Genomic DNA, 19,032 nt, shown 5'->3' with positions numbered 1-19,032 from the left:
GCTGGGCATGGTGACTCAGGCTTGTAATCCCAGCACTTTCGAGGTGGGTGGATCACTTGCGGTCAGGAGTTGCAGACCGGCCTGGCCAACATGGTAAAACCCTCTCTCTAGTAAAAATACAAAAATTAGCTAGGCATGGTGGTGCACGCCTGTAATCTCAGCTACTAGGGAGGCTGAGGTGAGAGAATCTCTTGAACCTGGGAGGCGGAGGTTGCAATGAACTGAGATTGTGCCACTCCAGCCTGGGCGACAGAGCGAGACTGTCTCAAACAAAACAAAACAAAACAAAAACAAAAAAGTAAGTCAGCCATTTTTACTTATGCTTTTAAGGTAGTACTCAGTATTGGTGTACAAAACCAAATTGCCAGAAAAAAAGCTGATGTTTTTACACAACAAGGAAAATAAACAAGATTACTATGTAGAGTCACTTTTTCCATTAAAAAGTAGAAGTAAAACTTAAACAATTTAAAGTCTAAGAAAAGGTGTGGGCATGTAGAAAACATTCCCAATCTTCTTGATGACCACATAGTACCTAATAATCAATGAATCTAATTAACATTGGAAAATTATCAAACAGCTAACGACATACTTCTATGTATCGGGTTTAAATGCCGCTTTCTCAAACATATTCTCTCTTTATTCAGCAGACTAGTATGAGTATGCTACGTCCATCTTGAAACAGGGAGAAAGAAAGGGTGAAAGATACTATTAATTATCACAAATAAGCTTGACTTTATTGGTATCATATTTGGGAAACAGTGACAGAACAATAAACAAGAAGCTAAAGAATGAGTTACAAATACAAACAATAAAAGCTTTATTTAGTTAGTTATTACCATCAGGTTCTTTGACGACAACCACCTCTTGATCTTCTTGTCTGTTTTCACTAGATTTCTTGATGTTTTCTAGTTCTATCCAATAGTCTTCCATAGACAGTTCATCCAAAGAATCCTGGGAAATTGATCGATCAAATGGAGGCTTCTCCATAACTCTGGTGGTGGTGCTTTCCTGGTTCATAGTGTACTGGCCATATCTGCGACTACAAATTCAAAAGAACACATGGTTTATTTTAGTACAAAAGGAAGCGTATAATTTCTAAAGTATCACAGCAATAAGCTGGAGAATTTGTTAACTCCTTAAGTTATCCTTAATAAAACCAAAGGAATATATATTTTGAAACTGTTTACTCTGGAGTGCTACTGATTATAATATGCTTGTAGAATAAACAGTTGCATCCTCCACAGAAAAGTATGGTGAAGTACAAAGAGCAACATGGTAAATTATTTTTCCATTTACATTAAATGAAGACTCATTTTCTTTTTTTTTTTTTTTTTTTTTTTTTTTGAGTCGGAGTCTCGCTCTGTCGCCCAGGCTGGAGTGCAGTGGCCGGATCTCAGCTCACTGCAAGCTCTGCCTCCCGGGTTTACGCCATTCTCTCTCCTCAGCCTCCCGAGTAGCTGGGACTACAGGCGCCCGCCACCTCGCCCGGCTAATTTTTTGTATTTTTTTAGTAGAGACGGGGTTTCACCGTGTTAGCCAGGATGGTCTCGATCTCCTGACCTCGTGATCCGCCCGTCTCGGCCTCCCAAAGTGCTGGGATTACAGGCTTGAGCCACCGCGCCCGGCCCCGAAGACTCATTTTTCAAATATATTTTTTAGCGACAAGGTCTTACTCTGTTGCCAAGGTTCGAGTGCACCAGTGTGACCATCGCTCACTCTAATTCCAAACTACTGGGCCCAAGTGATCCTCCCACCTTAGTCTCCTGAGTAGCTACTACTACAGGTATATACCATATTGCCCAGCTATTTCTTTTTCTTTTGGCAGACATGGGGTCTTGCTGTGTTGCCCAGGTTGGTCTGAAACTCCGGGCCTCAAATGATCCTCAACTGATCCTCCCACCTCAACCTCCCAAAGCACTGAGATTAAAGGCATGAGCCACCACACCCAGGGATAAGAGTCATTTAAGCCTGAAACTTAGTTTTTAAAAAGTAACATGTTAAATCTTAATTACAGACTATTAATTGGGAATGAATTTTATACAATTTTTGTGTTTATCATTTATATTCATAAACCAAACTTAGTCAACTGTTATACAGCAAATATCATCAACCGATGAACTATTTGAATTTCCATTTTATTTTTGAAATCAAAATATAAATAGGATGATTTAAGTTTGCTGTTATGATCTACTGTAGAAAGCAATTTCTAATCTTTATTTATAAATGGACCCATGATTTATATGTATTAAAAATTCCAAAATGTGGTAAAAACTCATTTATTAGCAACTCTGAATAGCTTGGAATTACCTCAAACATTTCTCTCTCTGACATTGTCTATGAAGAATAAATTGAATAAATAAGAGTATTTGTATAACTTCAAGTAAACGGTATTTTTTGTTATAATTCACATCTCACCTACTTCTAAAATTGAATTAAAGGAGCTTGTAAGACCCAGATATAAAAAATAATAAGTTTTTGTTTTATTATTTATAGAGAAAACCATGCCTGATTCCTTAAAAGAAGAAATTTTTCAGCTTTGATGCCTTTCCTTTATTTACAGTTGATATGGTTTTGCTATGTCCCCACCCAAATCTCATCTTGAATTGTAGTAACCATAAGCCCCACATGTCCTGGGGGGAACCAACAGGAGGTAATTTAATCATGGGGACAGTTACCTTCATGCTGTTCTCGTGATAGTGAGTGAGCTGTCACGAGATCTGATGGTTTCGTAAGGGGCTTTTCCCCTTTTTGCTTGTTACTTCTTCTTGTTGCCATCATGTGAAGAAGGGTGTGTTTGCTTCCCTTTCTGCCATGATTTAAGTGTCCTGAGGCTTCCCCAGCCATGCTGAACTGTGAGTCAATTAAACCTCTTTCCTTTACAAATTACCCAGTCTCAGGTATGTCTTTATTAGCAGCATGAGAATGGACTAACAGAACAATAAAGTTTTTAAAGAATACAATTTGAGTGAGGACAATCGTTGAATAACTGTTTTGCTATTTTCATTTTCAGATTACTTCTCTCAAGAAAGACTTCCAGGAAGTAATTTTTCGTTTGCCAGATTGGTTTTACTTACTGTACATATTGAAAATAATTTTAAAATTACAATAAAATTCTTTAATAGTGTGTGAATATTCACATTTAAACTAGCCTTTCCCAAAATTGTTTAAAATCGTAGGATTTTAATAGTACCTAAGGGAGAGGGTCACTAAACTCTGGGCAAATCTATCCAGCAGCTTAATTCCAACTGGTTTGTTAGAAAAAGTCAAGGAACTTAATTGCCTACTGCTGCAAATAAATGCAGTATAACTGAGCACTTAGCTTTAATATGCTGATATGCCAGTTTTATTCCTTTAAAGATGATTCTTCCTGCCTTGATTACAAACTTTATTAATGCTGGTTGCATGCATGAATAAACAATCAATATAATCTCTCCCCAGTAGCAACCTTGGGGTGGTGATGGGTGGGAATTAGGACAGGGGCCAACAAGCCTAAGTCTAGACATGTTTGTGAATCTCTTTCCTTAAGTCTCCATTGTTCATTGTTTGCCTTCTTCATCCCTCAATTCAAGGGGTACTTCCTCCCTCCCTGGCCTCAATCGTCCTGTTTACATCTCTGTATTCCACCTGGGTCCCCATATCCGGCCCCAATGGTCATTACATAGCCAGTATTTTTCTTTTAGAGTTTTCACTCCTGATTCTTAAATTAACATGTAAATGAGAAAGTCATCCCTCTCTTAAAAATAAAAAATATGTATTTTTAAATTTCTGGTTCATCAGCTCAACTTATCTATATTGTTCATATTCCTTACTTCTGCCATACCAGGATAGCTAATGTTAATTTACAGATGCCTGCCAGATTCATTTTTCATATTGCATGTCAAATATACAGATGCCTTATCCTTTTGTTTTCTCTCATAGTGTGAAATTGACCACCTTACTTCTGTCTCCTTCAACTCTTACCCCCCTGTGAGACCACAATAAGTACTGTAAACTGTGTGAAGTATAATGACTAACGCCAAATAATTTGGTTTATCTGCTCATGGGAAAAAGGTGCAGTTGAACTAGAAGTACATTAAGCCTTTCAGTCCTGAAGGAATGTGTTTATTCTGGCAAGAATTTTCCAGTAAATTTCCATTAAGATAGCATGTGCAGAAAAATGCAAGGTCATTGAGTAACACCATTGTTACATAAATACACCATCTATATCAAGCCTTGCTTTCAAAACATGCATAAAGCAAAAATTGAATAGCTTAGTGCTGATGAATTGACTCAATATTTTGACTTTAATAAGATTCAGAAGCTGAATAGCTTTGTGATAACCTAAAAACACTGAGTCATGGAAAGGGGGAATTTTCTTTTTCTTTCTTCCATATTTTTTTGATCACTGGTAAATACTGCAAGAATACATTTTCATTTTTAAATAAGAGGGGATGAGGAGTGGGAAGGAGGCAGCCATTCAGTAATAGACTGCCCTCCTTGGTCAACCTGCCATGTATTTTTTCATTTATCTAAAAATGTAAGTGAACATTCCTTCAGTTTACATCAATGAACATGTTGTGTTACTTCTTTTCTTTGTAGAATATATTCTACTTTCGTACTTCACACAGGCAGTGACTAAAAGCCTGGACCCTCTTCAAACCATTCTGCTAAGAGGCCAGTTAACTGGTTTCCTCTTTTCTGTTTTTAGGAGTATGTTACATGATATCATGTTCATTCTGCAAATGAGGTTCAAAAACATAAAGCAACATCTGCTAGATGTAATGAAGTACAGAGCAGAAATATTTAATATTTCCAAAAGATCCAAGCTGACACATGGTGTTGAAATCAAAGAAACACGTAGTTTATACCACAGGCAACTACCAGTGACCCCTACCTGACTTTCTAGCAAGCAATTATTCCAATTTCCTTCCTCCTCCCTCTCCCTCCAGAATTCTGGGTGCTAATCATGCCATGGATATGCTTCAGAAGCTCCCGCATTTCTCACCTTTTCCAACTACAATGACAGAACCAGACACTGTCCTCTAAAGGAAGTTACCAGCATTGCTCTATAAAGAATCGCTTCCTAGCTTGCTGTACAAGTCACGCTCTTTCCAATACACCAGAGTATAATCATTTTGCTTTTTTACTATGGACACTCACATCACAAGCAAATATTCACTTTACAGACCCTGATGGGCCTTCCCGGAATCTTCTTTTCCATCTTGCTAGCATGCTCTGTTTACAAAAATGAGGGCTTTGTTTTGTTGTATTTTCCCCAGGTATATGCTATCCCATTTTCTGGTGATACATTTTCCACCTAATCAGTGAATTTCAAAGGCAATGATATCGTTTAGGGTATGAGTTATAATGCCTGTTATTTATGTTGTCATAGCGAATATTAAACTGGTCTGACATTTTTTCTTTACAAAGAGGTGGGGGTTGCCATTGACTACACCGAGGTCAGCTAGAAGATTGATGATTTATTCTGCTATCAATGCAGTCAGCTCAGTCAACAAAATGAAATGGAAACATATGGAACTAGGAGTCTAAGTACCAAGTGATTCCAGCTCTACTTAACTGCAATCTTTGGGTAAATCACTCAATTTCTCTACTCCTCACTTTTCCTATCTAAAAAATGGGAAGAATAACAGTAGCCTTGTTTGCTTTGTTTGTTGTGAAAATTCTTACTGAAGTGCCTCATAGGTAACCATGAAAAACGTGCCCTAGGTAAACTTGTGCTAACTGCATAGAACTGCCCCTCACACTGTTTAATAAGATCAAGAGGAATCATATGTCCTCTAGAATATTCTCAAGCTTTTTGGTCTCAGGACTCCTTTACACACTTAAGATTGTTCTAAGACCCTCAAAGAGCTTTTGCTTATGTAGGCGATATCTACTGATATTTATAATATTAAACACTGCAACAAAAAAATTTAAATACTATTCATTTAAGAATAAACATCTTCACAGAGATAACATTAAAAAGTCCATTTTTCAAATAAAAATAGTGAGATGAGTAGCTCTGTTTTATATTTTTGAAACTGCCTTTAATGTCAAGCTTAACAGAAGACATCTGGATTCTTACATCTGCTTCTGCATTCATTCTTTTACAATATTACAGTTCATGTCGTCTCTGGGAAACTCCACTGTATTCTCATGAGAGAATGAGAGTGAAAGAGGCAAATAACATCTTAGCGTTATTATGAAAACAGTTTTACTCTGCTACACACCTGAAAGGGTCTGGAGAGCCTCAGGTGTTCCCAGACCACACTTTGAAAACCACTGTTTTAAGAATTCTTGGCCGGGCGCGGTGGCTCAAGCCTGTAATCCCAGCACTTTGGGAGGCCGAGACGGGCGGATCACGAGGTCAGGAGATCGAGACCATCCTGGCTAACACAGTGAAACCCCGTCTCTACTAAAAATACAAAAACTAGCCGGGTGAGGTGGCGGGCGCCTGTAGTCCCAGCTACTCGGGAGGCTGAGGCGGGAGAATGGGGCAAACCCGGGAGGCGGAGCTTGCAGTGAGCTGAGATCCGGCCACTGCACTCCAGTCCACGCGACAGAGCGAGACTCCGCCTCAAAAAAAAAAAAAAAAAAATTATCAAAAACAACACCTAATGGGTCTGAAAATGCACATTTCAATTCTGTGGGCAAAACTCCAGAAAGCCCTCTAAGAGAAACAGACTTGCTTTCCTAGTGACTGGACCTATTGCTTTGTTTTTGTTTAGTTCTGTATCTTTTCACAAAAACTGGGACTTATTCCAATACATCCATATTTAATCAATACTATAATGACAAAGAATAAACACGTCATTTAAAAAAAAACCCTCCCTTACCAATATTGTTCATCTTTTGCTGGTGTCCATTATGAGTAAAGGGGCAGAAGTTCTCTCTGGGTGTCCCCTTTTGGCGTATATTTGAAAAATGTGCCTTAATGTGCCTTTGTCATCCCTACCCTCTAGCTAAAACTCCCTCAGGGCAGATTTATTTGAAAGTAGGATGTTTCTTCTGAGCTCATATATTTAACTATCTGGTCCAATCTCTACCTTGTGTTCCCTACCCTGTTAAAAGTCCTGCCGTGATGTTTTATATCCAGTCTGTCTCCTGATTCTCACCCTTCAAGGCATTTTTGTGGCCCAAAGTCAGCTTTCTTGAAATCCTCTGATCCTAGCACCTGTTTTGTTTTGTTTTCTTACAAGATCCTTTCTAAAAAGGATATATTTTCTTTCATGTTCCCTATTCTACTTTTATTTCCATGCAGGACAAGAAGTGACTGAGTTGGGATAAACATACAGTGTAAGACAGAAGAATAAAGTTTATTTTTGTTTCGGCTTTGTTCTGTTTTAATGTGTAGAAAAAGAAAAGGCAGGGGGGTGGGGGTTCTTACTCAGATCATGACTTATAAACCATAACGCCTAAGAATATTTTAGAAAAAGCCATATGTATTGAAGTGTAAACATTAGAATGCTATTTTACCTCAGAGATTTAAACCTATCCCATCATTTTCTAGATGAGGTAATGAGGCCTCAAGGTTAAATCTTCCTCAATTTTATCCAGCAAAGGGGTGACAGAACCGAGATTAGTGCCCTCATTTCTTCTTCAGTGGTCACTTTAATATGTCAAACAGACTAAAAAGGGTAGGATTTACTTTGTTTTCCCCGGATGCATCAATCTTTCTGAGTTTGTATTGCGTATAGTCAAGGCAAAAGTAATCTTGTTGACAGTCTATAATTTGCACTTTCAAATGACCATTGCACTTATCAAGAAAAAAATACATTTAAAAATCAAACCATATATTTTTAAAAGGGATGAGAATTATTTTCCAATACATTTTTTTTTTTAATTTTTCAGTTTTTTTTTTTTTTGTTTGTTTTCTGAGATGGGGTTTTGCTGTGTCTCCCAGGCCGAAGTGCAGTAGCACAATCATAGCTCGCTACAGCCTCGAGCTCCTGGGCTCAAGCAATCCTCCCAACTTAGCCCCCCTGAGTAGGTGGGACTATAGGCACATACCACTTCACCTGGCTAACTTTTTCTAGAGACAGAGTCTCCTTGTATTGCCAAGGCTGGTCTGGAACTCCTGGCCTCAGGCAATCCTCCTGTCTCAGCCTCCCAAAGTGTTGGGATTACAGGTGTAAGCCACTGTCCCTGTTCAATGCACTTTCTAAAATATGGTTTGTGGCCAGGCACAGTGGCTCACACTTGTAATCCCACTGCTTTGGGAGGCTGAAGTGGGAAGAGTGCTTGAGCCCAGAAGTTCAAGAGCAGCCTGGGCAACTAGTAAGACACCCATCTCTATTTACAAAAAAATAATAATAAAAAAAAAAAGTGTCATGCTGGGCATAACTTCAAATATAATCTGTTTTTTAAAAAACTTTGTTTTGTAAATTTTGAAATTTTAAAATTTAATGCTGTCTCTTTACATTATCTCTATGTTGAAAAAAAAAAAAGCATGTTTCTCATGTGTAGACTTATCTCTTTCGTTTCAGCAGTCATATTAAAGAACTACTGTAATCACTACCATGGTGAGATGGTAAAGCTATTAATACTGTGTAATGGCCCTGTCCATCAAAATATGCTGAATTTGAATGACTATGAAGAGCTGCAGCCTATGAATGACCCAAGTCATTTTTACCCCTTCGAAGAGAATGCCTACTGTTGTTTAGCTGAAAGCAGTAATTATTAGAAGTGGCTCTAACATCCAGGAAGAAAGAACACTGATAATGCCTGAAGGCAGTAAGAAGTTGATTAGAAAGCAATACCACATCACTCACCCACACACATACCCATGCAACCATCAGAACCCAGAGAAAAAATCTAATCTCTTCTATCTGACTCAATTGCTATAGTCTCAAGGATGTACTGAACTTCACATAAACTCACTTATTTTCCTCTTTGCATATCTTACTCTTTTCATTTTGGGAAAAAAATAAAATTTACTTAGTTCTTTCAGCTTTCCTTTTCTTTAAAAATAAAAGTTACAGCCCGGTGCGGTGGCTCACGCCTATAATCCCAGCACTTTGGGAGGCCGAGGCAGGCAAATCATGAGGTCAGGAGATCGAGACCAGCCTGGCCAACATGGTGAAACCTCGTCTCTACTAAAAATACAAAAATTAGCTGGGCATAGTAGCTGGGCATAGTAGTCCCAGCTACTCTGGAGGCTGAGGCAGGAGAATCGCTGGAACCCAGGAGGCAGAGGTTGCAGTGAGCCAAGATCATGCCACTGCACTCTAGCCAGGGGACAGAGCAAGACTCTGTCTCAAAAAAAAAAAAAAAAAAAAAAAAAAAAAGTCACTTAACATCTTGTACAGTGCTTTATAGTTTTTCAGTGTTCATCCACTTTTTGGTTTGTTTTTTACTCCTCACTTTTGACAGTGGGTAGAAAAGACAAAAAAAAAAAAAAACCTCAGCAAAACAATAAGCAAATGACCTGATTATCCTGTTTATGTCACATTACCTAAGCAAAACTGAGAAAAGAAGTCCATTAATGACACTGTTAAGAGCTAGCTTTGAAAACTTGGCTTTATCACTTTTAGAGAAATATATGACACAACCAATTCATAGGTGCTGGGTTTTTTGTTTGTTTTGTTATTTATCGTTGCGACTTTCACTCTACTATTTCTTCTTTTTTGTGTTTGTTTTTTGAGACAGAGTTCTGCCGTTGTTGTTCAGGCTGGAGTGCAATGGCGCGATCTCGGCTCACCGCAACCTCCACCTCCTGGGTTCAAGTGATTCTCCTGCCTCAGTCTCCCAAGTAGCTGGGATTACACACATGTGCCACCACACCTGGCTTTTTGTGTGTGTGTTTTTAGGAGACAGGGTTTCTCCACGTTGGTCAGGCTGGTCTCAAACTCCCGACCTAAGGTGATTCGCCCACCTTGGCCTCCCAAACTGCTGCGATTACAGGCGTGGTCACCGAGCCTGGCCTCCCTCCACTTCTTGACATCACTATAAGAATAGGGATATAGTAACCACCGCCAGGTCTGGTAGAAAGAAGGGAGGGAAGGCCTAGAAAGAAAGGAATATGGGAAAGGCAGCAGGCAGCCGAGGCAGGTTTCAAAAATTCACTTCCTTTTTAGATACAGACACAAGGAACATATAAAGGGAAATTGGTAGGCCATCACTGGCCAGACATAGGCGTCTTGCTTTAGAGCTCTGGTTCTAGGTAGAAGTGAAATCCTCTTTGTTCCTGAGCTTGCCAAATCTCTCAGGAAGCAGTTTTTCCTCCTCAATCGGAGGTACAACTCAACAAGTAGCCAAATGGGAACCTGGGACCTTAATGTCAAAATCACCTTCCAAGACAAGGATGAAGGTATCTGTAGTGGGGCTTTGACATAAAAATCTCAGGATCTTGCAACATGGGTTCAAAGCATATCCACTTCATTCAATTATCTGTCACCATGACTTGCATCCACCTGATACCCTGGACCTGCTGTTCTTTCTCCAGGACCCTCTATCTTTTTCTTGTTCTGGCCAGCTGTAGAGCCACCTGGAAATAAAACACCAGTAGCTACCTTGCCACTCGGAGCATAGGCTCTCCAGTTTGATCTGTTTTCCAGCTGTCATGACTCAATTTCATATCTCAGTACCTTTCTCTGTGGGTTTGGAATCACCTTGCTTCTGCAGCCTCCCCACATCCCTCACCACATCCTGCACTTTGATGATCTGCTCATGAGTGTCCCTACCATTAAATTATGTGTTTCTTGGGGGCAAGAATCCATGTTTCTTTTTTCTTTTTTTTTTTTCATTTTAGTATCCCTGGGTTCAAGCAATCTGCCATAGCAGATGTTGGTGAGCTGTTCAATTATTAAAGTACTACTGCCTCTGAAATAATTTCTAATGCATTTCTTATTTAATTGCACAAAACTACAAAAAAATAAGAGAGAGGGATGAAAACTGGATAGTAAAGAAATCAGTCATCAGAAAACTCTAAAATGAATTAAGGTAAATGTCCCATGTCTCCATGATGCTACTTGTGAATGTTTAGTCTAAAAGTAGGTTTCCTAAAGGAAACAGAAGCATACAAAAGGAAGGGCTGGTTGCATATGAGATTGTAACTAATATTAAATTATAAACAAGTTTCGGCTCAGAGTTTTTTTAAGCACACATTCCATAATTCCATTCTTCACCTTAATCTTTAAAACAAATAAATATTTACTGAACACACTACTCTCTGGTTGGGTGCCTTATCACAGATGTTGCTTTAACCAAGCTCTTCAAACCTTCAGTGTAAAGTAGATGACAAAAGACACCAGCACCAGTTACGAGTGGAATTTTCCAGTTCCTCACTGAACTAGTGGCCCAGACAACTCTTTCCAGCATAGGCCTCCAGGTCATGGCCTTTATTTCAAGATTGTCTCTAACACTCTTCAGGCCCTGCAGTGGTTCACCATTCCTTCTTCAGTAAGAATTTCACCTCCTCTTGGGCCATTTCTGCCGCTGTTATCCACTTATTCTCAAGTCATCCCCTGATCAATCACTTCCTGAGATTTAGACCAATAATTTGAGGTAACATCTATAGTCCCTTGCTCTGGCCTAGGTCCTACTTATTCCCCACCAACTTCATATGTTGAAATCCCAACTCTCAAGAAGATGCTATTAGAAAATGGAGCCCTTAGGGAGGGGATTCGTGCTCTTATAAAGGAGGCCCCAGATGGCAGCCTCGCCTCTTCCACAAAAGAAAGCCAGCCCTTCCAGACACCCAATCCACCAGCCCTTTGATCTTGAACTTTCCAGTTTCTGAAACTGTGAGAAATACATTTCTGTTGTTTACAGGCCACGTAGCTTATGGTATTTTGTTACAACAGCACAAACAGACTGAGACACCCTTCCTGGCATCCCTGCCCCTCCCCTCGTCTGTTTCTCAAGTTCTCCAGGGTTTGCCTGAAGCCCCCTCACTGTCCATTTAATATTAAAGCTGTTTTTTCCCAAGCTGGAGCCCAGCTTCCTCAGCACGACTGTCTAGTACTCAGTTCTTGTTTCACAGCAACCGTATAGCTTTAGAGGTAGTGATCAGCATCTAAATTTTTTGTCAACCTTTATCCATTCATTTTTATTGCTCCTGGCAAATCAAATTTTTCACCTTTTCAGTTTCAAAGCTGTGCTCCTGTTTTCTTTCTGAGAAATCTATCAAGTTCCCAAGACATTTTCAGGGATAAAATGAAGAAAGATTCACTAATGAAGATTAAAAGTTTTTCCACCTCCCCTCATATTCTCCAACTGGTCACTCAAAATTCCCCCAACGTAATTTCTATTAGTTCAGAATCTCATCACTACAGTTTGCCAGTACACCTTAAACATGCAATAATACAGATAAATTTATGCCAAGATGCAAACTCCCTCACATATAAGACTTAATATGCTTCGAGATCTGGGATCCAAGAAGAGTATTTAAATATCAGCCAGGATTTCATTCTGGCTGCTGACTGACTACAGATTTATAAATTGTAATATTCTGACATCCCTGCAGTTCATAAAAAGTTTCTATTGATTCTTAATACCTGTCATGATATAAGCACTAACAAAATACTTGTTGACATAATACAAAATTATAAACAATGTTTTGAAATTTAATGTTAGAATAGTACTAAATATAATCATGGTTTTCCTTGTTTCCTATAGCAAATATATTGCCCTCCAGCAGGACTTTTATATAACTTTCCATGCTAATAAAAACATCAACACAAGGCAATGGTGAATTTAAAAAAATTTTTTTGACAGTAACAAAAGCTACATAACAGCATATTATGAAAGCGACATGGGCATTATCATTAACCTCTTCTTGGTTCTTTGTGATTATCCACTGCAATAAGGTAGAGAAATCATCTAATATCTCAGTGGGAGTAGAAGCGTATAAAACCAACCCTCCACCAGCTAGCAAAGGAAAAAACATAGACAAACACTGGATGAAAATATTAAAAGTGAAAGGAGATTTGTGTTTATGTTAGAAAATATAAATGGAGAGGATATTTATAAAGTAATGTTGGTGAATAGTAATAGAACAATTAAAAGCAGCAGCACTTCTGTGGTAAATACCTAGATAGGAAAAAAGAAAACTCCTTCCCTTATGCTATAACTGTAATTTTATGGATAGCTCAAAATGAACTTCAAACATTATAATGCTCCACTGGTAAGTATGGAAGGCCAGGAAGTGTTTTTATATGCAAGGTGCTAAAAGTCAGCTCTACTAGGGGGACAGAGAGGATGGAGAAATAACTTCCAGCCAAGCAAATAATTTAGCCAAGCTTAGAAACAATTCATTTGTATTTTCTACTAAATGTGTTCAGCAGTCAGTAACAAAGTAGAATATGTGAATACTACTACAAAACAATCTTTCTTAAGTGAGATTATCTAAGGCCACTTTTTTCTTTGCATATTTGAAACGCTGAGCCCAAGACAGATGTGAATGCAAGCAGCCTAAAAGATACATGAAATATAAAACAAGAATTAAAGACGACTTCCATATGCAAAATGCTACTTGTGGGTAACCCACAACATTTGAAGAAAAAAAAAATCCAACTGACCAGCCTGGGTAACATAGTGAGACACTGCCTCTACAAAAAATAAAACAATTAGCCAGGCACAGTAGCATGTGACTGTAGTCCCAGCTACTCAGGAGGCTGAGGTGGGAGGATCCCTTGAGCCCAGAAGTTCAAGGCTGCAGTGAGCTATGATCATATCACGGCCCTTCAGCCTGGGTGATAGAGTGAGACCCTGTCTGGAAACACACACACACACACACACACACACACACCTCACAAAAACAAGCATTTTCAGTAAAAGCCACTGAGCTTTGTTTAGAGGATAGGAACAGGGCTCATAGGGCAGTGAAGCCTAACATGAATATGAGGGATGGGCAAAGGTTTTACAAGAAGGGATTGTGGAAACCTGAAAAAGGTGAAGGGAGAAGTAGATGACAGAGAAAAACACTTTTAATAAGGAAGCATAGTTAATGCTATTCTTGTGCAATGCCACATCATCTAGCACAATATGGGCATACTGAGCTCCAGCAAATGCCACCCGCAGACACATCAAATTCTAGGCGGATTAAACCCCATAAGCTGGAAGTTTATTACCCTGTCCTAGCTTAATTTCTGTCCTGATCCTTAAGAAACATCTCTACCTTCCAACCCTTAGTCTCAGTCTCATTACCAGGCTTACACTAGCCTACTGCTTACCTGTTTTTCACATGGGGCAGCAAAATTCCCACTGAACCAAAAGCAATATGGCATCAGGTTCCAAAATGTCATTCCCTGTGGGGATCTGAAACAGCTGAAGAAGAGCATAAGTAGTTCATGGCCTCAAGAGTTGCCCCGCTACCTACAGCCAAGGCTGTCTTGGCACCCTATAGAAATCTGATTCTGTATCAGTGTCCCATTCAAGGACTTCCACCTCTAGTCTTCCATTTCTGGTTCTCCTTCTGCTTTTCCCTCTGGTTCTCCTCTGCTTTTCCCATTGCTATACACCTGGATCCTCCTCTCTGCCCAGTTCCTATAAAGAAATGATCCAAGTTGACTGATTTCTACTTCTCCCCAAAATGCTGTCTGCTACATCACTTTCCTGAGCCCTAAATTCTGCACTGGTCAAGGCTCCCAGGACCTCAACTGAACCTCAGCAGAGGTCTGAGCTACCCATGCCCCTGCTTGTCAGGAAAGAGAGGTGGAAGAAAGAACTGTTGTGTCAGAAATCCATCACTTCAGAAAAGATTAGTTAATGAGCTATTGAATGGAAAACAGAGTCTCGACCAGGTACAGTGGCTCACGCCTGTAATCCCAGCACTTTGGGAGGCCGAGGCGGGCGGATCACCTGAGGTTGGGAGTTCGAGACCAGCCTGACCAACATGGAGAAATCCCGTCTCTACTAAAATACACAATTAGCTGGGCGTGGTGGTGCATGCCTGTAATCCCAGCTACTCAGGAGGCTGAGGCAGGAGAATTGCTTGAACCCAGGAGACAGAGGATGTGGTGAGCTGAGATCGTGCCATTGCACTCCATCCTGGGTGACAAGAGCAAAACTCTGTCTCAAAAAAAGAAAAGAAAAGAAAAGAAAAGAAAACAGAGCCCGTAGAGACCATAGTTATAAAAGATGATGAAAGGATTAAGAGTATGTAATATCCTCCAGGGCAGAAGTCAGTATTTATGCTGTATCACAGCCATGGAAGCCAGGGTAGATGATAGCATCAAAAATAGAACTTCCTTTACCATCTTGCCAGGATAAGTCTACAGAAAGATCAAGGTTGTCGGATACTCTAAGGTAAAGATCAAAGACTTAGAACTTTTTCTTGCTCTTTTTTTTTTAACTCATGTGTTTGAGGGCCAATTGTTAAAGGCTCCTACCTCATGAATGACTTCAGTTATTTGCAAAAGTCAGTTCTGTAAAATGCACAGCTTTCATAAGACAAATATTGTCAGACTCTAAGCATACTTTCATACACCAACCAATGCAATACAGAAATGCTAATTTCTTAATCCAATAGTTTTATGAATACAGTTTTACTGAACAATGCCTATATTTATTCATTGGTCTTCTCTCATTACAGATATTAATCAGAATTATGTACTTAGGTTTTATTATAAAAATCATTGCGGTTATGGTTTTAAAAGGAACTTCATCCACATAATATATGTCAGGCCTCTGAGCCCAAGCCAAGCCATCGCATCCCCTGTGACTTGCAGGTCTGCCCGCCCAGATGGCCTGAAGTAATGGAAGAATCACAAGTGAAAATGCCCTGCCCCGCCTTAACTGATGACATTCCACCACAAAAGAAGTGAAAATGGCCGGTCCTTGCCTTAAGTGATGACATTACCTTGTGACAGTCCTTTTCCTGGCTCATCCTGGCTCAAAAAGCTCCCCCACTGAGCACCTTGTGACCCCCACTCCTGCCCACCAGAGAACAACCCCCCTGTGACTGTAATTTTCCTTTACCTACCCAAATCCTATAAAACGGCTCCACCCTTATCTCCCTTCGCAGAGTCTCTTTTGGCACTCAGCCCGCCTGCACCCAGGTGATTAAAAAGCTTTATTGCTCACACAAAGCCTGTTTGGTGGTCTCTTCACACGGACGCGCATGACAATATATATTTTCATTTCAAGTAATACAGGAGACACTGAAAAAACAGTGAAACTGAAATGAAGCCAAGGCTTCAATGTTTTGGTGGAGTGATACTATAGAACTTGAGTTCCTGCTTGTTAATAATAAACAGATCACTAAAGTTGTGATTCACATAATCATTCAACAACTACTGACTCCCTATTAATTGCAAGGCAACTATAAACGCTGATGTTTGAAGTCCAAAGAAGCACAGGGCTTTACTGCTGATCTCTGAATCTACATTTTGATAGAGGAGATAACATATGTAGGGAAAGAGTAATACAGGGCAGCCTTGGCTTCATGCTATATGAGTGGGACAAACAACAGGTGTGGCAGTGCTCACTGCCAGTTAAACATAGGCAAGGACAAGATGCCAAAAAGTATTTAAAAATGTCAATAGCACAGTAGGCCAGGTGCGGTGGCTCACACCTGCAATCCCAGCACTTTGGGAGGCCCAGGCGGATGGATCACGAGCTCAGGAGTTCAAGACCAGCCAGGCCAATACGGTGAAACCCCCTCTCTACTAAAAATACAAAAATTAGCCGGGCATGGTGGCGCGCGCCTATAATCCCAGCTACTTGGGAAGCTGAGGCAGAAAAATCGCTTGAAGAACCTGGGAGGCAGAGGTTGCAGTGAGCCGAGATCACGCCACTGCACTCCAACCTGGGCGACACAGTGATTTCGTCTCAAAAAAAAAAAAGTCAATAGCACAGTAAGAGGAGGTGAGAAGGGAGATTCCAGTCTTTTGCTATGCCTCATTCTAACTGAATAAAGCTCTCCCAGAGCCAACAGTGTCTTCCTGTTGTTCAGTTCAACTTTATTTCCCTCTAACTTAAGCCCATTTCCTGTGAGCAAATAAAGAAGTAATCCGTGTCCTCTTTATATTAATCCCCTCCTGAGAAAAGTTCAAGGCAGTCCTTTATTATATCTTGAGTTGGCCAATGAGTATTACTCCTTTACTTTTTTCCCCTATATTTTAAAAAGCAATGTCTTATAAATACAACCTGTAGTACACATTCTTATTGACATCTAAATCATGAAGTACCTACAGATAATAGCGTATCATCTTTGTTCTGAAATTTTTCCATTGGGCCTTTTTCAGATTGGCTCTTACTCTGCAAGTGAAAGCTCCAAGTTGACATTAATTTTAGAAACAGGTACATATTTAGGCCCAGGTGGGAAGTCCTTGGCACAGATACCAAAGTTAAAAGCCTAATCATAAATGTTTTTTGCTTCCTAACTGAGGAAATTAGCACAGTTATTAATTGCTTTCCATGGTTCTAGTTTCTTTTTAAGAAAGCCTTTGCAGATCATTTGCATTAATATTATGCTAATAAAAGGGGATGGTAACTAGTTTAGTCTCTTCAGTAGTAACTACAGATCAGAGAGAGGTAATTTGCATGTTTTCTTAATTGAAGTGAGCTGGCATTTACATACTCATTTTCATCATTTTTGAAAAAAAAAAAAAAAAAAAAAACTTAATACATGTTGGGCCAGACTGGACAGGAGTAATTTCTCCAATGGAATCATCTAAACTCAAGTATTTCAAGAGACATTTTGCTTCTAAGCATGAATCTCAAATGACAAGGATGAGTATTCAAACACAGAGCAACCATCTGCATCACAAAATACATTTCAGTTCCTCTCTGCAGAAGGAATTCATTTACCGTGGAAGGCCATTCACTTCCACTTCTGAGTGCTTATTCCTCAAAAAGCTTCCAAGTATTGTGAGAACAATGATTAAAAGAGGATCTTTCCATCTGTGCTGCATTAGGCTGCAACACAGACCCTCCTGCAGAAACAGTTTTTGCATAATTCATTATGCCATTTTAAACCCTCATCAGTGAATTGCAATAAGCGATGGAATATGCATGACAGAAAAGAGACCGACGTTTATTAGCTGCCCGCTAAGCATTCACCTAATCCTTACTTTGGGCTATTGCTCCATGAATCATAGTATAGGATCACTCATCTTATCTCCAGTAGGTTCTTACTCCCACTTGAAGTGTGGTCATCATTTTTAGCCCATACTAATGTCTCCAGAAAAAGTGTTTCTTACACCATTATCACTGTATAGTGTGGGAAGGAAATACTACTGGAAGAGAGAAGGTGGCATATCTTCAGGTCTACTGTTCACCGTGTAAGCATGGCTGATGCATCCTACAAGAAACATCCTACAAAAGGAATGACAATATCTTGTCTCTTCTCCTTCTAAAAATCATATAGCACTAACCTGTTAGTAGTGATTTTTCACCTATAAAGCCATAATTTCACCTGCCACTTTGCCTGGGTCTCAACTGACACCCCAACCACAGAATCTGTATCTTGATTTTGTTATTTGGAGATCTGTTTAAGGATGCACTGGAAAAGAATTTTATGATTACAAAAAAAATTAAAATAAAATTGCCTTAGGTACCTCAAAAACAAAACAAAACAAAACAAAAAAAAACCTTAAAAGTGATAGAATCCTTAAACTTTAAACACTGAAAAACTGATTAAGCAGAAGGCATCAATGATGGCATGATGGCATGCAATGTATATAATTTTAAACTAGCAAAAGTAGTGAGAAACTGTGTGGACAGCAGGGTTGAGGATGCGGACAAATCTTACACTAAAATTTCTCACTTTCCATTTCTAATTCCCTAGGTCACAGTAAAAAGAAAAACAATATATTTTGAGTTTTCTATTTATAGGTGACAGTAACATCTGACATATGATGAAGTTCTTCAGTTTGGTGATTCAGTAAGAATCAAGATATCATCTCAAAAATACAACTTGAACTGAATTCACTGATAGACTCTTCACTGAAACAAATTTAAAGTCAGTAACTCATAAGAATGGAAAACAACTAAACATCACTTTATGGAATCTTCAAAAGCACAATTTGGTGGGGGGGGGGGCATAATGGGAAACCTTCCTGAGGTGTTTCAAATATGAGAAATAAATTGATATTTGAGAACAGTGCT

At 39.4% G+C, this 19,032-nt stretch overlaps 1 protein-coding gene and 1 long non-coding RNA gene across 5 annotated transcripts in view; one reads left to right on the top strand and one right to left on the bottom strand.

Annotated features, from left to right (window-relative positions):
• ARHGAP18 (Rho GTPase activating protein 18) overlaps window positions 1-19,032 on the bottom strand; it is a 177,264-nt gene that overhangs the window by 65,586 nt on the left and 92,646 nt on the right. For all 4 annotated transcript variants that reach the window (XM_030928932.1, XM_030928933.1, XM_010354713.2 and 1 more), the window contains exon 2: window positions 837-1,039. In XM_030928932.1, the coding sequence (XP_030784792.1) occupies window positions 837-1,039 (203 nt within the window). The remainder of the gene's footprint in view (window positions 1-836; window positions 1,040-19,032) is intronic.
• LOC115896925 lies at window positions 3,011-7,287 on the top strand. Its single transcript, XR_004056844.1, has 3 exons — window positions 3,011-3,075; window positions 5,410-5,569; window positions 7,241-7,287. It is a non-coding gene; the product is annotated as an uncharacterized LOC115896925 (long non-coding RNA).

This window comes from Rhinopithecus roxellana, chromosome 4 (assembly GCF_007565055.1).
Source record: "Rhinopithecus roxellana isolate Shanxi Qingling chromosome 4, ASM756505v1, whole genome shotgun sequence".
Lineage (NCBI taxonomy): Eukaryota > Metazoa > Chordata > Mammalia > Primates > Cercopithecidae > Rhinopithecus > Rhinopithecus roxellana.
This window is presented reverse-complemented; position numbering and strand designations above follow the sequence as displayed.